At 47.8% G+C, this 27,692-nt stretch overlaps 1 protein-coding gene across 1 annotated transcript; it reads right to left on the bottom strand.

Moving 5' to 3' along the window:
• Positions 1–1,128: 1,128 nt before the first annotated feature.
• LOC135813035 (nose resistant to fluoxetine protein 6-like) lies at positions 1,129–23,287 on the bottom strand. Its single transcript, XM_065326255.1, has 13 exons — positions 22,377–23,287; positions 20,709–20,875; positions 19,051–19,135; positions 17,962–18,070; positions 16,093–16,556; positions 15,290–15,472; positions 11,897–11,990; positions 11,200–11,292; positions 10,088–10,259; positions 9,539–9,618; positions 5,910–6,376; positions 3,436–3,578; positions 1,129–2,035 (listed from the first exon to the last, which is right to left on the bottom strand). The coding sequence occupies exons 1-13, from the start codon at positions 22,789–22,791 to the stop codon at positions 1,856–1,858; spliced, it is 2,652 nt and encodes an 883-aa protein (XP_065182327.1). The 5' UTR covers positions 22,792–23,287; the 3' UTR covers positions 1,129–1,855.
• Between the last annotated feature and the right edge of the window lie 4,405 nt (positions 23,288–27,692).

Raw genomic sequence — 27,692 nt, 5'->3', positions numbered from 1 at the left:
CGTGGTGCTAACCTCGAAACTGTCATGTATCCTGTACAGTAATACAGAGGTTCTGCCAGCGAAAATGAGCACGAAATTTCGCGAAGGGCCTTACGATAATGTGTGTGAATTTTTGCACAAACTTTGAATTAATCGACGTGGAGACAACAATTTTATAATAGCAATAAAAAGAACAAATTCGAATTTGTTCTTTTTATTGCTATTATAAAACTTTGAATTCTGCATATTTTCGCAGTTTGCACCTGGGGAACCCGTCGACCACTTCCAATCTCACGACAGTTCATTTTTGTATTTCCTGCAAGTTTCGCATCTAAAGTTGCGAGATTTCATGCGAAGTTTCTCACTTCATGATGTAGAACGAAAGTATGTACGCATTTTCGTTTTGCAGAACCTCTCCAATGAAGAATTATGGTAATACCTGCTGCTGCTGATTTTTTTAACCCATTCCGGTTGCTGTGGCAACAATGTCACGCCATTCCGTCCTTGTCTCTGCCCACCTGATGATATCAAGAGTATAATATTAACCCCTTTCATGAATTCAATACTCGTCACAAAGTATGTTTGCCGCTATCAAAAAGTCTCTATATATGGGTTTCTGTATGCACTTAGCCCATATTTGGACATTTTACCACTCGGCTTGCTCTTATAAGTATACATATGTACATGTAGGATATTACCCAAGTACGAGGGGGATTTGACATCAAAATCACGATCATTGCATTCCTGGCGATGATTATTTTTCTTTTGATTGATTGATGATCTGGAATGTGCTCCAGCTTCAAGGAGCCTGTTGAAAGGTACCATGTACTTCATCTCGATCAGGTTCTCCACCTATCTGTATGCATCGCCGCGCCGCCTCGGCCAGTCCGACGGCAGTCATAGTGAGTATTAGTGACCAGTCAAAAAATCGTGACATGCCAAAAATAAAACCCATGACATCCCAACACTTCACCATAACAGGGTGTTGAGACTCCATGTTAGCGATTTCACCTTGCTCACCCCCCCCCCCTCAATAAAAAAAATGGTCTTATCTCCACTGGGCTTCTTGTCAAGAACAAATTGTAAAAATAGAAAACATCCCGTACGGGGTCAGACTACAAGACTGCATTGAGAAACGAAAACAGTGAATAAAATCACCCGCTGCCATTTTATTATTCGTTCAGCCACTACCAAAGTCGGCGGCTGAGTCCTTGGCAGCGCTGTATTCATACCATGTTCAGAAGAAATAAATAATTATCATGTGCAAATCAAACGCACGCGCGAAACTGAGTGAGCATAGCGTCACCGTTAATTCTGCGGCGACGGCCCACGCTGGATGGTTGGCACTTGAGCAGACGCTCGCCAGCAGCAACTCAAACACATCCCGCGCCGGCAGCTGCAGGCTTACGGCGATGGCTAGCAAGGTTTCCTCAAAAAATTGTTTGACAATAAATTATCCTTAATTAAAAAAGAAAGTAGTTCGGAAGAATACTCATCAGTTTCAGTGAGTAGAAAGGGAAATAGGGAGAAGAGACTTAAGAGTAACAGTGCATTATCACCAGCACCAAAGGAGTTCTAGGCCAAGAGCGGCTGCGGTGGCTTACACATGGGCGCGAGAATTTAAAAAAAAATGCGCGTGGGCATACCACTACTAGACATTCCGTTGCTATGGTTGCTCACAGTCCAGCTGTGCATTAGTATAGATGGTCATGGAAATTCCCTTCAAAATTCTGAGAAATATTTACTTGATGATGTGTGAACTGCAGTGCTTATTGAGATGTAGGCCAGTCGCCAATGAGTGAATCAGGGAAATTCCCGTTTTTTAAACTCTTTTACCGGACATCGCCAGCTTCACCGTGGCAACGACCAGTCAGACTCACTGGTTCACGACCCGCGTCGCCGTAGTAGGACTAGAGGTGGCTGGACGCGGTGGCGTGGCCGAGCGGTGAGTGTGGAAGAAGATCTTCTCCAGCTCGAGGAATGGAGCTTCGGCAGCTAAGTACAAGGCGGCCGCCACCAGGAAGGACATGAACACGTAGCCGAGAAAGAAGAAAATCTGAAAACAGGAGAACACCACAAAAATACGTACAGAGGAGAATGAAAATTCTGAGTGGCCTCCGATATTAGAGAGGTTTTGCTCCACGTGAAATGTAGAGAAATCACGTAGAGAACAAGACCGGTGTCTGGGTTAGAGTCTACCGGCTTCGTGTGTTTTCGACTTTTCGCTCCAGGCTTCTACGTGGAGACGGGGTTCTCCATGTTGTAGGACACACAAAGACAATGAGCAAGAGCATGTGCGTATCTGCTGCGCATCATTCAAACTCGGGAGAAAACTGCCAAATTAGGAACGGGAAATTCCCTGTACATGTGTCATGTGATTTCTTTGCGTGAACGTACAGCAAATGTTTCTGATACGTAGTAGGGAAACAGGAAGAGCGATCAAGGGATTAAGAACAGGGCCGTAGCACCCGGTTCGGCTGTCAGGACATGGCAGGCCCGTAGCAGCCCCATTTTGGTTGGTCCGGCAAGATCCGACTTTGATGCTCCCCCCCCCCCCCCCCCCCCCTCCCCACTCATACATATGCCGGTACATGTACAAAATGTACATGATTGTACATACATTGTTCATGTACATGTACATGCATGTAATCGTGACCATGCATAGTGACATAGGGCGAGAAAAGGAAGAAGGACGTTCTGCATGAGTCAGGAAAAAGGGCATCAGCATGTTGTGTCCGTCCAAACAGAACTTGTTGAAGCCTGTGAAGGCATAGCAACAGTATCTAAATGCATGTGATAAAAGAACCAAAATGTACCTTTGGAGGAGGCGAAAGGATATTGCAATGGAATATCTTTGGTACAAACCCTATCTAGAAAGAATTGGAGGAAGAAAAGAATCCGAACACGTTTCAGGAAGTACAGAGTGGGAACATTCACGGGCATGACTGTCCACATGACCTTCAGCAGGGTCATACTCCTGATGACATGTACATTGTAGGTCTACTACCGGTACTACTATGTACTACCTCTATACTACTTATTGCACACATCATCATCATGGGTGGACATCCTGAGCTGCTCACATGGGTGAGCCCCCCCCCCCCCCCCCCCACATTTTTTTGGCCGAATAGTGGTCCGGCAGCTGCCGGACCTGTCGGACCGCCTGCTACGGCCCTGCATGGCCAGACCTCGTTTTGGAAAAGCCAACCCACCCAACTCGTGCAAAACTGAGTTTTCGCAATATTTAAAGTCTCATTTCCGGTGCAGTATCCCATTCAGTGGCTGGACCACCTGAAAACCCGGTGTTGTGGCTCTGACGAAGGTTGTGTCATGGCTGTGCACGTATTGTACTCCTGGCTCTGTCCACTGGACATAAAGCACTATACTCTCGCCTTGTACACAGCCTGAGGATTTCAGACATCTGTGATAGTGTGTGGGTTCCGTGTGTACACATACCATGAATGTGTCGGTGTAGGCGAATGGCTTCAGCAGAGAACCATACCCGACCAGGATGGCCATGAAGTGGACAAGGTAGACGCTGTACGTCAGCCGACTCAGCGGTATCCAGAACGACATGGACAGCAAGCTGTTAATGATATCTGCACACGTGCACACACACACACACACACACACACACACACACACACACACACACACACACACACACACACACACACACACATGTGCACACACATAAACACAAGCAGTGGAAGGTACTAATTACTTCGAAGTAGACGTGATTTTTAGCCAGGGAAATACTGTATAGACATCATAAGCTAAGTTGCTTATTCCTTGTCAAGTGCTTGATACCGTGAAGGCAGAGCCAAGTGACACACGCGTTTGCAATGAAACAAGGCTGAAAATTCGTCGTCTGATAATTGGCCTAATGGGCATGAAACGCCAGAGTAACAATACACGTTTAGCCTTGTTCCACATGCCAACTAAGTTAGCGTCATTTAGGATATCATGTATTTTTGGCCTTCTGAAGAACAGAGGAACCTCTCAGCCCTGGCTTCGGCGCCTTTAACCCTTTATGTTTTCGGCCTCCCTGGGCCAGAACGCACTGCGGCCGCCTTAAAATTTCGGCATGTACTGCTGCTGCCGGTCTACACTGTCACACTGAACCTTGCAAAACCAATTTCAGCCGCAACAATTTTTCAGCCAAAATGCCCTGGCCGAAAATAGGCGAAAATAAATATGCGCCGAATATTTGTTGACTTACAGTACGTGACTGTTCGTGTCATCTTGTGATTCGACCAGCAAAGTCAAAGAGAAACGTCAACGTGCAGTGGACTGCTGTGTAGCGATATAAGGACAGACTAACAGCCCCCCCCCCCCCCTCACTCTGACAGCGCACCCTCTGCTCATTCTTTCGATTCTTGTGTTTTCAGTTCACACAACAAAAACTGCGCCTACAAATGGATCGTTCCGAGTGTGCGCTGCACCAGTATGTTGCGTTTCGTGTGACAAAGCACTACAGGAAAATGGACTTGGGTTACCTTTTCGCTTCATGTACAATGCATGTACAATGCATGTAGCGTAAAGTACCGCCAGAGCGCCCCACCATCTCGTCCTTTCGTCGTCAACTTGCGGACGTGGTTTCCTGTCTGTAGGGCATACGGCACGGACCTTGTACACACATTGCACGTTGTGCAGTCAATCCCGTACCCAGTTTACCTTCAATCGGATGCGAGCGCCACATAAAAACATGCCAATTGTGACCTTAGTACACTAAGGTTCTCACACCGTACAAACTTAGTAGTACTCTGCCATACGATTTTCTTCCCTTGGCTGTAACATCAAGGTGGGGCGCTCTGGCGGTACTTTACGGTACAAGTTTATGTACAATGCATGTACAGTAAAACCTGTGACTACAGACCACCGTGCCTAGCGACCAGCCTGCTACTACAGACCACCGTGACTAGCGACCAGCCTGCTACTACAGACCACCGTGACTAGCGACCAGCCTGCTACTACAGACCACCGTGACTAGCGACCAGCCTGCTACTACAGACCACCGTGACTAGCGACCAGCCTGCTACTACAGACCACCGTGACTAGCGACCAGCCTGCTACTACAGACCACCGTGACTAGCGACCAGCCTGCTACTACAGACCACCGTGACTAGCGACCAGCCTGCTACTACAGACCACCGTGACTAGCGACCAGCCTGCTACTACAGACCACCGTGACTAGCGACCAGCCTGCTACTACAGACCACCGTGACTAGCGACCAGCCTGCTACTACAGACCACCGTGACTAGCGACCAGCCTGCTACTACAGACCACCGTGACTAGCGACCAGCCTGCTACTACAGACCACCGTGACTAGCGACCAGCCTGCTACTACAGACCACCGTGACTAGCGACCAGCCTGCTACTACAGACCACCGTGACTAGCGACCAGCCTGCTACTACAGACCACCGTGACTAGCGACCAGCCTGCTACTACAGACCACCGTGACTAGCGACCAGCCTGCTACTACAGACCACTTCGTCAGGCACGGACGGTCTCACAATTCATATATGGTTGTGCGGTGCAAACCTCTAACCAACGACCACCTGCCACTAATGACCGCTTTCTCTGGCCCCAATGGGTGGTCGTTAGTCACGGGTTTTACTCTACTAGCTTGTGATGCCTACTGCTAGACTGGATACTCTAGTGTACGGGCACAACGTCGGCACAGCACAGTAGCCAGGCTTCTCATTTCTGGCAACTCATGATGTCACAGGGCACTCAGTGACTCTGCAGTGCATCATGACAGCACACATGTACAACATGTACCATGCACCATACGCACCCAACCCCCCACCCCAAACATCCACACCCACAATATTACATACATGCATACACACACACACAGCGACACACGCACCCCCCCCCCCCCCCCCCCCAACACACATACCGTCACACATACTCAGGACTTACTTCCGTAGCCGGAGTGGCACGCCCAGACCATCCAGGCGAGGCCCAGCGACCACGCAGGCCGCGCAAACGTCACGTACAAGATCATGGCCTCCTTGCTGAGAAACTCATTGTGGTGCGCCTGATGGTACAGGCCAAAGAGCGTCGACAGAAACAAGACACCGGAGAAAAGCCAGCCCGCAGTGGCAATAATCAGCCGGGTGCCGCGAGGCAGCTGCTTGAAGCTGCGCACGAACGGGAACTCGTCGCCGCGTCGCAGCACGGCGCCGAGGAAGAGGCCGACCAGGTACGGCGAGATGCGGCAGTACGGCTTCTCGTACACGATGGACGTGTAGTCGGTGTTGTGGCCCGGCGGTGGCGCCTTTGCCAGGGTGCCCATGGCAAAGTTGTAGTGCGCGCACAGGGCGGCGGTCACCACCCACGAGACGATCATGGTCAGCGCCATCGATACCGTGCCGGCCAGCTTGGACCTGTGCGTGTGTGTGTGTGTGTGCACGGAGTGAAACAACACAACACAGTATGTTAGACACGTATACCGAGTGCAGTTACATGATACCATATTTTCAGGAATTTAAGCCGCACTCCCCATTTTTGGGCCACGAAATACAGACATCTACCCTATTTATCACCGTTTATTTTATCATCGTTTGGGGTGAATTTTGTGTGTTCAAAGTGCGGCCTATACTCCGGCAATGCGGTAGGCAATACAATCTTGCCAGAGTACCGGATTTTCCAGTGCATAAGCCGCACTTTAAACACGCGCAATTCACCCCCCCCCCCCCCCCCCAAAAAGTCAGTGCGGCTTATACTACGATGGTGAACTGAACCGTGAAATACAGGTCTGTATGCCATGACAAAAATCTGGGGGCGGCTTACTGTAAAACAAGTTATTATTATTATTTTTTATATACTGTGTGCACATCCCTACAAAGTAATAGGGGTAATAAAAGAGACAAAGACAAAGACAACAAAGGAGTAGTAGGTGCTACAAGAGCTGTGCTGGTCAGACGCAGTGCACTCCTCCGACCATTTCGGTCTCGGAATCGACATGGATTGTGCGGGCCAAGGGGGTATACCATGAATAGACTGTGCATGTGAGCCAGGCACCAAAAATCCTGTTAGAATTTTTTTTCGTTCCGACCTTGAGCGTACCGCAATTTTTTTCCCCAGTTCGTTTCATCTACTCGACTAGATACGAATTCAGCTTGTTGTCACTTCCAAATCAGGCACGAACATGCCCAAATAGAAGGGAGAAACTACTTTGGCCAAATCAATAGCCGCCATCGACAAGAACCAAGGTCACAAGAGCTGGAGCGGACTTCTGTTGCACCACTGACCTCGCAAAAATGTACGGTGGTGCAAACCCAGCCGCATCATGACGATGTTTTTTCGTGGTTTCTATACGACTATAGTATTGTGTGCAGTGCTAGTGCAGCGCAGTGGCAGTACGAACATCATCATGTCCATCATATCAGTGTGCTAGCATGCTTGCTGCTGATCAGTCAAGCTAAACTAAAGGTTTTTGTAATCAGTGTTGGAGCAGAAATACATGTAGAACGTACAATGTACCTTATCTCCGGAGAGCTAATAACTGTTTCGATCTTTTATACTGAAGTGCTTCAGACTATGATTAACATGAATATGCATGTATCTTTCCGCTTGTGTTCTGTACATACAATGGGTAATGTTTCAAAATAATAATTATTATAGTTCAAATAAACTACAGATCTGTATCTGCCGGTATACCCCTGTGGTCCTCTAACGTTACTGGTTACGGTCATTGCTCTACCCTTTGCACTTATAAGTTAGGAAGCAATACAGCAGTACTTACGAAGTAACGTTACATTGATCAGTTATATGAGTGCAAATATACAAATCCTGTATCCAGCAACTTCTTTAACATTGTTCTGCCATACTGTACATGTATATATTATAGAGATGTAGAGGGTGAAATGAGCATTGCACCGGATTAAACCAGATTCTCCTGGCTGTTGTTGATGGTCTTTTCCAACCGTTGTCTGGAGAATTCGCTGCTGCTGGGCTTTGTATATTGAATGCCACCTGTTTGTTCTGTACATTATCATTCCTGAAATGCATTTCGTGGTTGTCGGCACCATTTCATGTGCACTTACCTACCAGTGCATCGTCACTTCGAGTAATATTTAAAATGTGCACGTACTTTATACAATGCACTTATGCGTAATTCTATAATTTTTGGCTCGTATAGTTATTTTAACCCAGCTGCAATGACGCTTGATATACATTTCTTCGTCCAGTGCCGTTGCCTGCTGAAAAAAGTAAGAAACACCTTCAAAATAGCATGTTGCTATGTCAGTTGCTATGTAGTTGCTATGGAAACGGGGTATGTTAAGGTAATTGCTTATTTTGACTTCCCTGCAAGCTTCCCAAACTGACAACAATCAAAAATGATCTTCTATTAGGTCTCTCCACATGCTAAAAGAACAAAATCGCGGTACACCCAAAGTGGGAACGAAAATCATGAATTCATGCACTTGGCTCACAGTCTAGAATGATAGACTTATGAGAGCATCTGAGAATGCAACAGAAGTGAGAAAGAGAAGATCAGAAAAAAACAAATGCAAATAATATAGGTTGATCAAGCTTCAGCTTACGTAGGTCCCTGACAGTCTTAGAGAGAGAGAGAGAGAGAGAGAGAGGGAGGGGGATTTCGGCGTAACTTTAATTCGGTGACTTCTGTAGAAATACAAGGCACCTAAATTTAGATTACATCCAAATGGCACAATATTATGTGCTGTATGTGAAGGGAATGTTCGCCACCTAACTCTAAGTTACACCTGAAACCTACCAGGTCCCTGATACCGAAATTTGAATACACCGAAATTTACATGTTGTACAGTATACTCCAGTGCGGCTTATACCCTGGAAAATACGGTACTCCATCACGGGGCATCAATGAAAAATCTGGAGTTCAAATACAACGAGAATGCAGCCAGCTGAGGAACCTCGCTAAGCTTGGTGTCTCTTTACCTTAGTCACGACGTGTGTTTTTAAACTGATGGAAACGGCCTTTAGTACAATACACTATCATATGTGCCTGCTATCCGTACTGCAAAGACGTTTCCACCAGTTTGAGTAACACGCATGCTGACCAAGTAAGCTGTGCTGTTTGTGCAAGACGTGGTATGCCTTCGCTTTTTCTGCGCTGCCCATACATGCAATGCAGCTCTCGATCGCTCGCGTGATCAGTCACGTGACACGGGATAATAGCCGGCACAGCTAGTAAAAAAAAAACAAAGAAACAAAACATAATTATATACAGTGCTGCTCAATGAAATCTAGTCGCGGCGCTGAAGTTTGCGCCTTGCACCGTTTCGAATCCCAGGGCTCGCAGGTCTAGGGCTGCGCAACGCCCGGCGAGTACATGAGTGACGCGACTGGATTTCATTGAGCAGCACCGTAGTACAACAAGTCCGGTGCTGCTCAATGAAATCCAATTGCGCGAGTCAAGTTTGCGCCCTGCACCATTTCACAGCCCGGTGTTCGCAGGTCTAGGGCTGCGCAGCGTCCGGCGCGTACGTGAGTGACTCAATCGGATTTAATTGAGCAGCATTGTACATGTATCGGTGTGTCTTGTCACTCTTGTGCCTCACCTGTACATGAGTATGAGGAAGAGAGGGCTGATGATGTAGAACTGCATGTCATTCGCCAGATACCATGCCCAGCTGAAGCACTGCATAACCAGCAACACAAAAAAACAACAAGTGTCTATTGTAGTGCGCTTTAACGCCATACTGTATCTCCAGAGACGCGTCGGCATTGACTGAACAAGGGTCGTGTAAAGCCAACAACTCCTCTACAATACTTCTCTGGTAACCCAACACCATCAGGTCACGATGAAGTCATGTCCAATGACATGCAAAAGGAAATGCCTGTAACGGAGGCTCCAGCGTACTTGTAGCAAAGACGAGGACAGAAAAACACCTCCAACATACTATATCCATTATCCAAATCGTGCGCTGACAGTTGACAAAAATTGTGCAATATGTTGGCATGCACGCGACGATTGTCTCTGAAGAATTAAAGCGTTGATCTGCAGTTTTCACTTCTTTTTTTAAAACTCTTGGTGAACGGTGTGGCAAGCTGTCTGGCCGACACACGCTAACAACTCCTCTGTGCTCTGCACATCAACTGGTCAGTACCTGGTCGTTAAAGTTCTTCGGGTAGAAGTTGTTGATGTAGAGCAGGTTGGTCCACCAGTACTTCTTACACTGGTCGGCGAAGGTGACGGTGCCAGGCCAGGTCGGCCCCGTGCCGAAGAACGGCAAGACGTTGTACAGAATCATCAGGGCGATCATGTACGCTGGAGTGAGTCTGAAACACCGAGAAAGCAGGGCAAGGGTTTCTCAGTTCGGGAGCTACAACTCGTACGTATGCATGTACTTGTACAGTGTGCAATTATGTACAGTAAAACCTGTCAAGGCGACCACCTGTCCTAGAGGACCACCTGTCCTAGAGGACCACCTGTCCTAGAGGACCACCTGTCCTAGAGGACCACCTGTCCTAGAGGACCACGTTAACTACAGTGAAACCTCGTTAAGAAGAACACCGATAAGACAAACTTTCGCTTTAGAAAAACTAGTGTTCATAGCTCTATTGGATAAATCACTGTGTATTCACTGGGTATAAAATAGGGATAAGAAGAACTCCCGTTACTACGAACAAATACCATCGGTCCCTTGGTGTTCGTCCTAAAGAGGTTTGACTGTACATAGGACATAGGGATGTCATTTCCAGTCAAATGACCCAAGACCACCTGTACACAGCTGCCACATGTTGAAGGTCCCTTGAGCGGTCGCCTTAGACAGGTTCCCCTGTTCGTGCATACTGCTGGCACCGAGATGAAGCACACGACGTAAGGATGGCTGTGATAACCACCAACTGAGCCAAGGAACTCAAGACGTATGTGTTTCTCAGAGAAGCCACATGCACAATAGAGATTTCCAGAACGCCGACACACGGTGTACAACAGTTACACTTGAGTTGATACACCGCAGGGAGAGTAAGGTTCATCGCAACTGCAAGTTTCGTGTTTTCAAGCGCACTGGGAAGCAGGGCGTAACACACATTGAGCGACGGAGCACCCTGCTTGCCAAGCTCATAATAGCTAAATAGGTTAGAGTTTCAGAACCACAAGGGACAGCCGACTGTTTCAGTGTAACTTGAAAGTGTCACGCACTGGGCAATCATCACACTAGAGTTACACGCATGCACAGTCAGTTCCTTTTCAGCCGTTTCAGGGCTCTGTGCTTACCTCCAGACGCGATGGAAGTAGAACTTGAACCAGGGCATCTTTCCGTGATGATTGTCCAGCTGCTTCAAAGACAAGTACATGACCAGCAGTCCACTGCAACAACACACAGCACAACCAAGCTGAACAGCAGAATAGAAGGCTCCACAAGTTGGAAGCGCCACACTACCCAGGCATACTATCTGGTCCACAGTGTGCATAGCATGTGTCATACAAGGTCACCCTGACCTGGACTAGCTATAGCTTCTGGATTGGCTATAGCTTCTGGACCAACCAGAGCATCCGGACTAGCTGGAGAACTTGGACCAGCTATAGCTTCTGGACCAACTAGAGCGTCTGGTCTAGCTATAGCTTCTGGACCAGCTAGAGCTTCTGGATCAGCTATAGCGTCTGGAACAGCTAGAGTGCTTGAACTAGCTATAGCTTCTGGATCAGCTATAGCGTCTGGAACAGCTAGAGTGTCTGAACCTTCTAGAGCTTCTGGACAAGGCATAATAAGCATCACGGGCTACTAGTAGATTATTTCAAGAAAAAAGCGGATAATTTGACCAGCTACAGCTACTAGTATTCAGCATTGGCACATCTAAAGTTACATGGGATATTATTATTCTCTGGCAAAAATTAAATTTCATCATATCACTAGTTTCACTATTGCACTGGACTGCACTTCACTGTGGCGTGCTGTCTGTCCTGCACTCACCTCAGGAAGAAGAAGGTGTCAACGGCGAAGAACGCGTTGGACACCGTCTGGAAAGTGAAGCGCTCCAGAATCTGCATCTCTCGGTAGGGATTGGCTGTGCGTGGGTGAAAACAAAACCATGGGAGAGCCAACTCACTCTGCATGTCGAGTGATGCATGCACTGTACTTAAGGCCAAGTAAAAAAATTGATTGTTTATCGTCCGCGCCCGCCCCAAATTTTCACCCTCCCCGCCGAATTATTTTATTTTTTAGTACTGGTAAATGTACTGTATGTACTGCGGTCTACAGCCTCTAATCGGCATGGCCGTAGATTTTCGAAGGTCAAGTCCACAGACTGAACCATAACTTAGTTGCCATGGGCTTGAAAAGTGAAACTGATCATAATCTGCCTGATTTTCTTCGGTTTTTCTGCGTAACGTTGGTTGTTCCACTTTCCATTATCCTCTGGGGTTGCGAACACCTGCCCTACAGCCATAAATGCATGATAAAAAATAAAAATAAAAACCTCCCGTCCGCCCCGATTTCTCGGGAAAATCTGACGATAAACAATCAATATATTTTACATGGCCAAGGCATAATAACATTTCAGGTTTTTCCAGAAGATGCTTGCGTACATCCTACATACATGTACATTGTCCGACGGTGCAATAGGTGGCCTTATCCAAAGGTCCTGTGTCAGGACATCCTTTTGTTTTAATAGTGGCATATCTATGCTTGAATGTTTTCCTTTTCTTCCACAATGGTGTCCAGACGATGTCTATTGTCCGTATTGGTAATTTATTGCATTCTGGGCAGTTGATAGTTTGGTGTAGAGGTGCTTTTGCATGTCAAGAAAAGGCTGCAAAAGACTCTTGGACTTCTGAAGAAGGGTGTATGGCATACACAAAATGGCGTGTTCCTGAATCGTCTCGATTATTTTACCTTCTTTCACTGCTATCAGTGCTATGTGGTGTATTCGTTTTGGTGTCTCGTGCACAGGTATCACACGAATTCGTGAGGAAGAGCACCCGATCACATTGAGAGCAGAATTGCAGTTTCTGATGCAACACTGCGCGCGCACCTGCTACTCTTTGTCCTTTGTAAAGTGCAAGTCGCCCACCTGCGAACATTGCTCGAAGAGACCTGTTTCAGCTGAAGCTGCAACTCTTCTGCAGCAGAGGATGGGTGGCCACCTTCCAACGCCTGCTGTGTCTAGAACGCACGGTGGCCTCTTCCGCACGTATGTTGACAGCACAGCTGGCACTGCTACTGAGGAAGTCCTGGATATCACAGTGCCATCGCTATCGGGCAAACTGCCTGAGGACTTCATCTGCTCAGCATGTCACCGCTATGTGTTTCGGTCAGAGGCTGACAAGTCCCGACATCTGCTGCTTGTCCATGACAAGAGGTCAGAGAAGCGCCGTGCTCCTGATGACCCCCGTCCGGACCATGTTTGCAACTTTGACGGCTGTGGGAAGAAGTTCGCCACTGTGTACCAGCTGAATCGCCACAAAAAAGAAACGGGCCACAAGTGCAGCAGGGGCCGCAAGAAGAAGGTTCCAAGCAGTCAGTGGCCTGGGCCATGTTGTCAGTTCAATGGTATCATTCGGCATCGCGATCCGAGACAGTATTCACGTTATAGTTATGGGTTTTTTTGTGCTGATAGTCCTTGATCATCTGTACTGTGTGCTGTTGTCGTTCATTGGCATTCAGCAAGTCTGCGTTCAGCAAGTCTGCGTTCATGCTAGTGCTGTGCCGTTGTCCGGTTTAATACTGTGAAGACCTGCACAAGTCTAAACCAATTTGCGGATTGTACCTATGTAAATGTGCTTGCCTCACCAGCACAGGTTCCTTCTTGGAGCCCCTACTCAGGCTCTCCATCGTTGTACTGTCCCGTTACTTCTAACAAGAAGTTGGGTGTCTTCAGTAAAAAATAAAAAAGCGTGTTTCACGGCTGAATAATAGGTGTCGGCCAGGGAGTCGTAAAATACCGGTATTTTAAGACTCCCTGGTGTCGGCTGACTGGAAAAAATCAAAATAGTAGGGGAAAATGTGTGTGTGTGTGTGGGGGGGGGGGGGGGGGGGGTCAGAGAACATTTTGCATGAGGACGGATTTTTGTATTTTTCGAAAATTACGGACGACCCCTTATCCACAAAATATGCTAGATTCTCCGGGAGAAAGTAGATCTGATCTCCAAGCAAGGTCTGGGCAACACACTAGCTGTGTCGATCCTGTTCATAGGTCTAAAGAGCGGAGCTCGGAGTGACTCGCTGAACCGATCGTAACAACGTCTAGCGAACAACAAAGCATTTTTTAAATCAGCTCAAAGCATCAACGTCCGAATAAGACAAACCGTGTACAGTTGAGCTTGGTGAAATCCGACCCAATGTGGAAAACTGACGACGCCCTAGACCAGTTCGGATTACATCACCGTACTTGGATCATGTGTACGTCCAGCCGCATTCGTACCGCTTCCAGGGTGGCCACTCAAGAGCTGTGCACGTCCAGCCGCATTCGTACCACTTCCAGGGTGTCCACTCAAGAGCCGTGCACGTCGAGGGTGCCAAATATGCACTTTGGGTCGGATTTCACCCAGAGCAGCTGTACTTTGTAGCGTGCACATTGCACACATCTGTTACGTTACTACAGTGTTGCTCTATGAAATCCAGTCACAGCGTCACTCAAGTACACGCCGGGCGTTGCACAGTCCTAGACCTGCGAACAGTGGGCTGCGAAATGATGCAAGGCGCAAACTTGACTCACGCGACTAGAGTCCGCAATTGCTACTTGACCTCTTTTTATATTTGTATTTATCTCGCGCCCTGCTCGAGACTACAACTCTAGGATAATACTCACATCCATGTGGTTTATTCCTACAGGTCAACAATATAGTATACACTAGATTACAACATTACACAATATTTTTTACCACAAGCCTCTCTTGGTGCTACTGTACTAGCGTTTTAGCACCAGCTTGTATAGTAAATAATGGACCAGAAATGGTCCGCTATAAATTGTGTTCTTTTGATTCACACTCCTCACTCTGATGATCCATTTTTTTGGTGAAACCGATCAGTCGTGTGAAAACACATCCGTAATCAAATATGTGCTCTGTACTGTGTCGGTGGATTTGCATGACCAATTACTGTATAGCAGGAAATTTTTCGGACGGAAATATTTTCGGACAAAGCCACATTTCGACCTTTCGTACGGATTATATTTTCGTACAGTGCTGCATGCTAAATGCACGTGTTCGCAAGCAGTACGCATGTATAGTGTACATAATTTCACATGAACAAATTTTAGTACGGAATTAATTTTAGTACAAAAGAGGCCGTGTACGAAATCGTACGAAAATAAATTCCGTCCGAAAATTTCGTGCTATACAGTAGATTGAGCGGCACTGTACTCACTGAGATAGTTACTACACATGAGAAACGTATGGCCGAGGATGACCCAGGTGATGCTGAGCACGCGTATGCCGTTGATGCAGGTGATGGCTCCCTTGGGCACGTTGGTGTCCAGCAGGCGCCGTGCGTTGCGCAGCAAGGAGAAGCAGAGAAGAAAGCGGGCAAGGGGATTGTCCATCACCTGACCTGTGATGCACAGTGGTAAGCAAAGACAGTGGGTTGTAGTCTAAGTTGCCATAAATGTTGTTTTCTTATTTTTCCCTTTTCAATACCCTCACGCTAGGTAATTTTCTTTACTGTAAAGCGTGAAATTTTCGCGGGGTTTTTCGTTCGCGTTTTCGGAATCCGGCCGGTTTGCGAGGTTTTAATTTTGCGATTGCAGAATTTGCTACTGTGGCATTCATGCTACACCTTCTATGGATCTCCTTTTCGCGCTGTCTAAATTTCGCGATTTCCACGCGGTCGCGAATTTCGCAGAAATTAGACCATCACAATAATTTCACGGTTTACAGTACACCGCTGGCAATGTTGTGGCAGAGAACAGCAACAGCAACATTCGGCAGCAGCAACAACAGCAGCAGCAGCAGCAGCAGCAACAACAGCAGCAACAACAGCAGCAGCAGCAGCAGCAGCAACAACAGCAACAGCAACAGCAGCAGCAGCAACAACAACAACAACAACAACACCACCAACACCAACACCAATCTCTTATTGACCACTGCCACTGGCTATCGTGAGAACAAAGATGTGAATTCGACAAGGACATATAATATGTTTACGTACAATGCATGCATGACACTGCTTACTAAGCATGGTTTGCTGGCTAGTCACCATGGAGATAGCAAGCGGAGACGAGGCCCCGCCACTCGTAACCATCCCTGCCGCCGCCAGCGGAGTGTATGTCATCAGATCACCACTTTGCCTCTTGAGCAGGGGCACATCGTCGCCTGGTGCATCGTCAGCGGAAAACAACAGCCTGTCATCGCCATCACTGGTGCCACGTTCCACCAGGACATCACCGTTGGCGTGACGATTCTCTCTACCGGCACCAGACTCTGTAATCACACGCGAGCCTGTGAGAGCGCCTGTCGATGTGCTGGTGTTGGAGGTGGGAGTCGCTACAGGAGCATTGAGAGGCGCGCCGGGCGGCGGAGTGTACGCTATCGCTGGCCCGTCCTGCTCCTCTGGCGTGGGAGCCTTTAACGACTCGTCCAACCAGTCGATCGTCGTGCCGAGCAAGACAAACAGACCCAGGGCAGCGCAGATGAAGCTGTTTTGGAAGGAAAACGAACGAGCACAAGGCAGGCAGAATAGGTGCAGTAAGATTCAGCACTATCACTACTATGTACAAAGAAACTTCAGCTGTGCCTTCAGGGAACATACAAATCTGTACTGTATAGCCAATGCAGACTGTATACCTACAGATAAAGGACTGGACAATGATACACAGCGTCCACAAACAAAGTACAGTAAAACCTGGTTTAAGCGACCACCCCACGCCGTGCAGGCAAAATCGGTCGCTAAAGCCAGGTGGCCTTTTGAACCAGGTCCCACAGTGTCTGTGCAGAACTGTCGGTGCATGGAAAAACGGTCGTTAAGAGCAGGTGGTCGCTAAGCCCACAGGTCGCTTACACCAGGTTTTACTGTACAGACAGGTTTTACTGTAGAGTAAAACCTGTCAAGGCAACCACTTGGATAGGGCGACCACCTGTCCTAGAAGACCACCGAAACCAGGATCAAGGGATGCTATTTCCAGTCAAATGACCCTGGATACGGAGATCACCTGGTAACAGAGACCACGTTTTGAAGGTACCTTGAGCGGTCGTCTTAGATAGGTTTCACTGTACTGCAGAGGCAGAAAATTTCGTCGGTCAATAATTTCGTCCAACTCCAAGGAAAGGGAGTTCGTCCGGTTGCAAATTTCGTCCATGGATCATAATAGTGCAATGAAAAGCTGGACAAATCAACATTAGTCCAGCATTTAATTTAGTCCAAAAGCTCCTTGGATGAAATTAAATTCCAGACAAATATTTCTGCTTTAATTAATATACATGTACAGTACTTTGTCCAATGCAAAGGGTGACGTAAGTTATACTATACCCAGAGAGTACTGGACTCACATAATTATCCCGGAAGATCTGCGCTGGCCTCAAGTGGGAACTCACGAGCTCCACAGACACTACATGCGCCGTACTTTCTCAAAGAAAATGCCGGTATCTTGTAGCTGTAGCGGCTGCACTTCGTGACATTTTTAAAAAATAAAACCCCTTGGGCAATTCACCACATGATACTGAAGAATGCAGTCGGTACTATGTTTCACTTGGTTTTGGTTTTACTAGTAGTACTCGAATTTCAGAAATTTCCGGTGCTCAATATTTTCGGTATGAGGGCAACAGGCCAGGTTAGGTGAACAGAGATTTTCGGTACAGAGAAGCAGTTCCCTATTGGATTATGTGTGTTAGTGTTTGTTCGGTGTATTGAAATTTTAGGTATGAAACAGACGCACCGAAAGTACCGAAAATTTAAGTACACCGAAAATTTGTGAAATTACAGTATTTCAGTTCATTGCCTCAACAGTACATACTATCAAATGCAACAAAAAGAGAGACAAACTACTAAATGCAATACATACAAGCCCCAGCATTGATGACGGTATCCGAGCTACGTGTACGTACATGGACGCGATGTGACGGGCTTCGTATTCTATCTCCAGTGTGCAGTCCGCGCTCACGGAAGTGTTGGGTTGGATGCGGTACAGGTCCTTCAGAGGGATCGATGTCCCGTCTGCGAGTACATGATTACACACATGCACATACACACACACACACACACACGAGCGAGCTTGAGAGCCATCGCGTACAACTTCGTACAGAATCTGCACTGTGCAGTTGTATGTGGGTCACTTCAGCACTTTTCGGCTTACAGAATAGAGCTTCTTCCTATCAGAAAACACCATTCTGGACCAGAAAGGTGGTTCTTCACCTGCCCTGCTAGCGGACCCGTAATATTAATGTATTATTACCGGTATAATTTTTTTAATTCTGGAAGTCCGGCATCACATGGCCAGAGCAGTGTCTGGTGTACCAGTGGGTGGTGCATGTGCAATGGATTCATTTCCACTGAGAACAGTAGACCAGTGAAATGTTGATTCATTGGACCAGTCAGGGTCGTAGCGCTGGGACTTCAGGTGGTCCGACCAAATGGGATACTTCACCAGAAACGCAGGCCCGCCGGAACGGGTCCGGTTGGTCAGGTTATTACCGGACCAACATTTTGGCCACCAACATGCGCTTAGTACTGTGGAGGTTATGTAGACCCGCCATATCACACACAAACTGTATGAAAGGCCACGATACTACCGGACCAATCAAAAACTGCTTGCGGCGGTCCTGAAATGAACAGTACAGTGGCCCCTTGGTCATCCGCCACCAGTTGTGCTACGGAAATTCTGCTGGATTAGCCTAGGGTGCTGGATTAGAAAATCTGATCCACTGCTGCACTGTGCATCAAAAGGACATTTCGGTTGCTGAAAATTATGCTGGTTTATAGAGGGTGCCGGTTATAAACTGCTGCACTAAAGAGGGACAACAGTATTCACAAAAACCCAGGTTTCCACTAATAGCGTGGGTCAACTTTTTTCGATATAAGGTCCGGTCATGGCCTGACCAGCTGAACTGGGTGCTACATCTCTCAGCTGGTAAGTTAGAGAACAGTACAGTGAGTAGCATACAGGACTTGGATTCATACCCGCATCGTGGACTTACTGAAGGTGCCGTACGTAAAGAGTAGTGACACGTCGTGCTCTGTGCACTCCTTGGGCACGCAGAAACCCCACTGATGTGGCTGATACTGAACAGCAGACCAGGCACATGCACCAATACATGCACACATACACGCGTGTACACAGCAACACACACACACACACACACACACACACAGACACACAGACACACACACACACACACACACACACACCTGGTCCTGGTAAACACTGCCATTACGGTCACGTGTCCCCTTACGGGGCCGACAATATAGAACGACGAGCGGGACCATGTTCGAGAGAGCCATCTCCAGCAGCTATGGATCTGGCTTATCATCGGAAACGATTCCTCTCACTGCTGCCGCTAGAACTGGTCCATCACTCTCCACAACAGAGCGAACATTCCATGAGCCAACGCTCAGAGTCGTTCCAAGTTGTCGTCTTCGTGCGGTAGTTTGCTCCACTCGCGGGCTTGCAAAGCCTCGCGAAGGACTCCGAGGTGGGGGCGACGAGGAGAGTGTCGGCATCGTAACTATCCGACCAAGTCTCCTGTCGGTGAATACCCCACCTCAGGCACTGTTGGCCTGGACGGCTGGGGACACCCCAGGCCGTCCACAACGGCGAGAACAAGCACGGACGGAGGCCAGAAACAAGAGCCCGAAAAAGTACAACCGTTCTCCACCAGAGCAGAGAACACACACATTGTCAAGATGTTCAACTATTTGAAAGATTTTCTTATCGTCGGAAACGATTCCTCTCACGGCGGCCGCTCGAACTGGTCCATCACTCTCCACAACAGAGCAAACATTCCATGAGCCAATGCTCAGAGTCGTACACACACACACACACACACACACACAGCAACAAACACACACACACACAGACACACACACAGACAGACACACACACACAGACACACACACACACACACACACACACACACAGACACAGACACACACACACAAACACACATACACACACAGACACACACACACATGGGCACATAAACACCCATAAACATACACACTCACACTAGGGGGTGTACGCTGCTCACGACACCACGGACAGGATAAAATACTATTAAATAGAGCCCCCCCCCCCCCCATTTCAAGCTTACACAACCATGCACACAACAGAGACAACATCACAGTGCATTTCAAAAATATACACGCCTGGTATTTTTTGAAATATTTCAAATTTGGCTGGAGTTTTTGAGAATTTTTTCGGAATATTACTCAGGTCCTTCCCCCAATTACTCTGATATAGATTTTTTAAGCGATCGGACAACAAACGCCCAATTTCGGAATTTTTGTGCACAAAGTGACCACAGATTTTATGTGGTACAGATGCTGGCCGAACGGTTTTTTGAAACCACGTGTATATTTTTGTAACGCACTGTAATACCAGTGCATCTACATAATTTTTAAAATGTGTGTGGGTGCTAGAAAAACAACTGTTCTGCTTCACGAGTCTGTCCCAGATGAAAGAGAAAAACTGTGTAGCACATGTACTGGTTTCACACATACACACACACATGCACACACACACATGCACACACACACACATGCACACACACACACACATGCACACACACTCACACACACACTCCCCCCCACACACACACACCTACACACACTCCCCCCTCCCCACCCACAGACTTACACCAAGGTACTGCGTGACAGGCACCAATGCACTGAACACGTACAGGCTGGCCGATACCAGGCAGTACCTGGACACGTTGGAGTAGATCTCGCATTCCCCGTAGTCGCCCCAGAACTTGGTGTTGAATGCCAGCAGACCGCTAGCAGGCTTACCGGCCGCATCCGCAGCTGCCAAAACACAACCGTGAAAGAAGAGGCAACATGCAGGCAACTTTGCATATAAAGACAATCGGGGGGGGGGGGGGGGGCATCAGAAAAGTGTCCTCACTCGCGAAGTGTCCTTATACCCGAGTCTCATTATATGTATACAGGTAGATGGGACTTTGCTCTGGGCATGGAAATTCTGTCGTTATTCGCGAATTGTCGTTATATCCGCAGTCGTTATTATAGCGAAGTTGACTGTACATGTACTCGGTGGCTAACTTAGGCATCTAGTAATGTTCCGTGTGCACTGCTTATCCGTGTCTCGTGAAAGAGAGAGAGAGAGAGAGATATGATCCACTTTTATGGATACAAGACTCTCGTGATACTACCATTCATTTCAAAGAAAACTTTAAGAAATCCATTTGACCATAGTGTGGGGCTATGTGTTGGTTGCCTTCTTGTAGTTTCTATGCAGTGAACCGCAAGCCACGCTACTTCAGTTAGAATACATAGGCTTCAACGCGGGCCCTCGTCATACTGGCAAATGGTGGTAGCCCTGCATAAATTCTAGTGGTGTGCACGGGTAGTCGGGTACCCGCGCTACCCGTGAGGACCTTGGGTAGTCGGGCGAAGAATAGTACCCGAAACCCGAAGTCGCAGACGACATCATGTGCGGTGCATGTGTACAAGTTCATGTAATACCCCGCTCGTCCACCCAGTGTGTAAGGGAAGGGGTGCAGTGTGGTATTACCATGGAAACATTACCCGATCGGGTACCCGTGCTACCCGTGGAAACCTACCCGGACCCGAAGAAAACGCTACCCGTCTCAGCACTAATAAATTCACCCTGGATGATGATACGAATGAACCAAACGTGTGCTGTGGAAGTGTACGAATGGGATCCATGCCCCCTGCACCCCCCCCCCCCCCCCCCCCCGGTTTTATCACAAGTACACACGCCCATGATGAGAGTGAACCAACCAGTACCTGATCCAACCCATCAAGACAATGAGAGCATGTGTACTGTGAGTCAACAAATATTCGGCGCATATTTATTTTCGCCTATTTTCGGCCTGATCATATCTGCCCGAAGATTTGTTGCAGCCGAAATTTTGTTTTGCAAGGTTCAGTGCGACAGTGTATGCAGGCGGCAGCAGTACAGGCTGACAATTTGTTGCAGCCGAAATGTGTTTTAGCCGTGGGAGGCCGAAATTCGAATGGGCCGAAAATTTGTCGGCTTACAGTATGCTGCACCATGCACAGTGGCAGCAGCCATGCCGTTGCCATGGCAGCAGCACAGCAACAGTAGAAGCAACAGTAGAAGTAACAGCAGCAGCAGGAGCAACCTCGGTCACAGCAGCAGCAGCGGCAGCAGCAGCAGGAGCAACCTCGGTCACAGCAGCAGCAGCAGGAGCAACCTCGGTCACAGCAGCAGCGGCGGCGGCAGCAGCAGCAGGAGCAACCTCGGTCACAGCAGCAGCGGCGGCAGCAGCAGCGGCGGCGGCAGCAGTACACACATACTCACACGCCAGTGTAGCCGGGCTGGTCAGGTTGGCCAAGCTGATCATGCGCCGCAGTCCCAGCACGCACCGACCAGAGATCTCATCCTGTGTAGCCGCGTTGGCAGCGGCAGCAGATATACCCACACTGCCGGGCGCAGTGACCATGGGCCGCACTTGCGAACGGGGCCTCAGCTGCACATCCAGGTAACTACGGACCTCCGGGCTCAGCTTAGGCCATACTCGATTCACAATGTCCTGGGTGGATTGATACTGGGCCGCTGCCTTGGCATAGTCAGGTACTGCTGTGCCGGACGGCGGAGTAGGCTGTGCACTAACATCAGCCCTGCAGTGAATGGGCCCTAGCAGTAGCACTACCAGCAGTGGCAGTAAAACCTGAACCAGAAAGGTGGTCACCTGTGCTCGTGACATCGTCATCATAACTGAGTAGTACTGTGCAGTGAGCTCTGCGCGTGCGGGCTCAGACGCTGCCTGGGAGTTAGTTGAGTTCACTATTAGCTGGCTACGGATTACAAATTATTCGGAGTCACGTCGTAGAGAGCTCTATCCCTCTAGCTAGCACATAGAGTGTAGAATGTATTTCGATCAGTGAAAGAAACACTTTAGTCTTCAGTGGTATGTGGTAATTTCGTAGCATTTGACATCGTAGCACGGCCACGAGCCATGAACTGCTAGCAACTTACTGTTACTTACTTGAACTAAGCTCTAGCGGGAGAAGCCTCTGCAAGGGTGGTGGCCTTGACTTGAGTCGTCTGTTGGCTTCGGACAGGACACGCGGCACAATGCAATGGACCAACTACGATGTAGATCAACCTGCAGCTGCCTCCAGTTACCTCCGAACTGCCATACATTGGACTTTCGGAGATTCAAACTCTCATTCATGTTCAGTACAAAACAAAAGACTTCCCGCTCGTACGAGTTCCCATCGTTCACGTGCATACGCACGCGACGATATGTACGTAAATGTGACAAAATGCCACAAATCACGAATCGCGTGATTTACAAGATCAAAAAGCCCGTGACATTACGTCATTTCTCAACTAATTACATCAACTACTTCTGTGATCACAAGGGTACTTGTAAAAGCAAATAATCGCGATTCACGAACAGTCGAACACCCAACAATTACATAGCAACACATCATCCATGATCCAGCAAGTGATGTTGCTCATATACCGGTTATACCGGTATACGAGAAGTTACAATTTTTTCAATGACGATTATGTCCATCACAGATGGGGGGGGGGGGGGGGCGGGGGCACTATTCAGCAACAAGAACTGCAATTTTGATCCTGAAACAACCAGTGCAATGACATGGACAAGAACGTTAGCAAAATAACACCAAACTTGCACATGCGCTTGGTTGAAGCTGGGGCGCAGGGGGGGGGGGGGGGGGAGGAGCACCACAAAGAGGGCTTTATTTTTTAAGTGGCTCTTGGGTAGGGTCCAGCGGATAATGCCGGCATTATATTCGGCATTATGAGACTACCCGAGCATCAGAGCATTATGGAGCACTAGGAAGGAACAAGACGAGCATTATGTGAGCTTTGAGCGGCATAACGAGTTTTATAGTGGATATAAATGTCGGGAAATATAAGGTTTTTGGCAACAATCGGCTATTATTAAAAGCCAGGAGGTGCAACGCCATTTTACCTGACTACATACATGTAATGCCATTGCTACATAAAGTCTTTATGACCAGGCTATGTAGCAATGTAGTCAGGTAAATGAGGTGATGTAGCATGCCCAATGTTGCAACTGAGGCTGTTACACAAAATCCGTAACGCTGATTTACGAGGAGTTCTTTTTTAGAAATCATGGAGAGCCATGGAGGAGACCAAACGTCCGCGAAGTGCATATCAAAGAGACGAAGAGCCGACAATGGAGAAGTGGTGGAGCTGATTATAATGCTTCAACAAGGCTAGCTATAATGCTCTTGGTTTGGAACAAAAATGGAAGAAAGGCTGTACATTGTCAAACTTCCAGGAAAGGATGCATTTAGTCGATCTGCCTCTTAAGCTGCTACAATATCTCTCACGAGCTCCACCACTTCTCCATTGTCTGCTCTCCATTGCAACTTTGATGAAGGGCTGTGGCTGAATAGTGGGTGTATCGAATCTTTTCCCTTGCTTATCATGGGGCCATGTAGTGAGAGGTGAAACCATTATTGCTGGTGATCATTTGGATGCTGGAAGCATATCATGGGAAGTGGTATTCCTGCCTGCAGACAAGCTGACACTGTTTCCACACTGTGAAAATGCCAGTCTTCATCTGAAACAGCTCACGTGAGGCCAGTCGAGAGACGATCTCAGATCGAGATCCCTCCCATGTGCGGAAATCCTGAAAAGACGTGGTCAGAAGTTATTTTGCCGCTCTACATCCTCTGCCGCAAGTTGCGCTGTCTTCTTCTCCTGAGGTTGCGTGGAGACAAATGGTTGGCCACAATCCTCTCCTCTTTTCTGATAGCACTTGACTGTAGGCCTTGCATTACAATCGTCCACGACGAACTGTACGTGCTTCACCAGGAAAGACACGCGCTCCTGAGCACTCAAATCGACTTGGTACTGCCTCCATGAGAAATTCTAGTTCTTTTCGAGCCTGCTGAGCTGGACTCGGCAAAGGCAGTTACAGTATTTGGAACAAGCTTTTTCTGTTTATAGCCGCTCCTTCATACAGGTCCAAATTTATCACTATGATAGATCAGTGTTTTCTTCAGTATCGCTAGAGATGCTATGGCCAGAGCCTATGGCATCACTGAACAGGAAAACTCCTCTTCGTCTCTTTGATATTCACTTCGCGGACGTCTAGTCTCCTCCATGGCTCTCCATGATTTCTAAAAAAGAACTCCTCGTAAATCAGCGTTACGGATTTTGTGTAACAGCCTCAGTTGCGACAATCATTGTGTGTATTGGGCATGCTTCATCACCTGTAGATCTACATTTACCTGACTACATTGCTACATAAAGACTTTATGACCTTATGTAGCAATGGCACTACCATGTATGTAGTCAGGGTTCGTAGTACTGCGGAGCAGAGCGGTTGGAAGTTTTTTAGCTCCACGTTTGTTAGGCCTTGGAGAGGATATGGGCACCGCCAAGGCAATTGCTTCGTTTGTTCAGCCCTAGAGACGTTTAAAGGCAGTGTGATACTCGCCGACAATTGAGAGGGAGCCGCTTTGGTTCTGCTGCGGCACAGGAAGAGTATCGTGTGGCGAATCGGGAGACCAAGCGGTTAATCCGACGAGACAAAGAGAATTGGCTACAAAATAAATGCAAGTCAATTGAAGATGACATCGCCAACCACAACCCCCACGGAGCATACCAAACTCTGAAGAGTCTATGCAGCAAGAAATCAGGATCAGCAATGCAGGTGATCAAAGCAGCGGACGGATCCACTTTAACGAAAAAGGAAGAAGTAGCTCAGCGGTGGTGTGAGTACGGTGCATCTTTGTAAAACGTGGACCTGAACGTAGATGATAAAGTCCTTAACGTAATCGTTACTCCAGCCATGTCAGATAATGCCAACAACAATCCCATTCTGAGGACCGAAGTCGAATACGCTATCAACTCCCTCAAGAACAACACATCAGCGGGGTTCGATAACATTCCTGGCGAGCTTTTGCGACATGGTGGAGATACGTTGGTGGCTGTTATGCACAGGATTTGTGACCTCGCATGGATGAATGGTAGATGGCCAACATCATGGACAAGGTCCATTCTTGTTCCCATCCGTAAGTCTGGAGACCTTCGGCAGTGCCAAAACTATAGGACAGTGAGCCTCATCAGTCATCCGAGCAAAGTGCTACTGAGGATCTTGCTGAAGCGCCTGCAGCTGCAAGTGGAGGGTTTGCTGGCGGATGAGCAAGCAGGGTTCCGGAAGGGAAGAAGCACAGTGGACCAAATCTTCAACCTCAGAATGTTAATTGAAAAGTACCGTGACCATCAGCAGGCTGTGTATCATTGCTTCATCGATTTCCGTAAGGCCTTTGATAGGGTTTGGCACAAAGCACTATTCAAGATTATGAGAGCGCATGGCATCGAAGCAAGAACTGTGGACCTGATTGAAGCGCTTTACGCTACTACTGAAGCTGCCATCGTTGTTGGATCCACTATCACCGATTGGTTCACCACGTCAGTGGGTGTCAGGCAGGGCTGTTTACTCTCGCCTTGTCTGTTCAACGTATTCCTGGAGTACATCATGTCTGACGCTTTGGAGGAGTTTGATGGGTCAGTATGTATCGGCGGCATGTGCGTGACCAACCTACGTTTTGCGGATGATATAGATCTAATCGCATCGTCTGTGGAAGAGCTGATGGACCTGACCGAGCACGTGGATACGAGTGCAACAAGACTAGGCATGCAGATCAATGCTTCCAAGACCAAGTCAATGGCAGCACCGGAAGGCGGTGGTGATCTGGGGTGCATTCAAGTAGGCAATGAGCGAATAGAAGAGGTATCCCAGTTTAAATACTTAGGTGCCGTAATCACGTCGGATGGCAAGTCCGATGTGGAGATAAGAAGACGCTTAGCACTAGGGAAGCAAAAGATCATTGAGCTTCAATTCATTTGGAAATCGCCATCACTTTCTTTGCCTACTAAATTTCGTTTTGTTAGGTCTATTGTGCTAGCGACTGTTTTATACGGATGCCAATCTTGGACATTATCTGCCTCATCAATGAGAAGAATTTCATCCTTCGAGATGAAATGCTTCCGCCGACTCTTAGGAGTAACATACCACGACCGGCGTACCAACCAATCTATCCTGGAAGAAATCAATGACATCATCAGAGCAAGGATGCGGCTAGCGAACGAAGTCAAGAAATTTAAGTTGATGTGGTTTGGCCATGTTACGAGACATCACGTTTTCTCCAAGCCCTTCCTGCAAGGATCAACTCCTGGATCTCGACCGAGAGGAAGGCCCGCGACATCATGGATTTCTAACATTAAAAGTTGGGCGGGTCTTCCCTTGCATGCTCTCTCTCATGCAGCACACGATAGAGTTGGATTCAGAGACATCATTCACAATTCTCTCGCTGATTAATGCCTCTACGATCACCTTGTGATTATGAGTTATACATACATACATGTACATACATACAATGTACATACATAGTCAGGTAAAATGGCGTTGCACCTCACGGCTTTAGCCGATTGTTGCCAAAAACCTTATATTTCCCGACATTTATATCCACTATAAAACTCGTTATGCCGCTCAAACCTCACATAAAGCTCGTCTTGTTCCTTCCTAATGCTCCATAAAGCTCTGATGCTCTGATAGTCTCATAATGCCGAATATAATGCCGGCATTATCCGCTGGACCCT

This window comes from Sycon ciliatum, chromosome 1 (assembly GCF_964019385.1).
Source record: "Sycon ciliatum chromosome 1, ocSycCili1.1, whole genome shotgun sequence".
NCBI lineage: Eukaryota > Metazoa > Porifera > Calcarea > Leucosolenida > Sycettidae > Sycon > Sycon ciliatum.
This window is presented reverse-complemented; position numbering and strand designations above follow the sequence as displayed.

Excerpts from the sequence above, each read along its gene's own strand:
- LOC135813035 (XM_065326255.1), bottom strand. The coding sequence starts at position 22,791 with ATGATGACGATGTCACGAGCACAGGTGACCACCTTTCTGGTTCAGGTT. Across the intron at positions 16,557-17,961 it reads GCCCGTCACATCGCGTCCAT|CTTCATCTGCGCTGCCCTGG; the intron begins GTACGTACACGT and ends CTTCCAAAACAG. Across the intron at positions 2,036-3,435 it reads CCTACACCGACACATTCATG|ATTTTCTTCTTTCTCGGCTA; the intron begins GTATGTGTACAC and ends TCCTGTTTTCAG.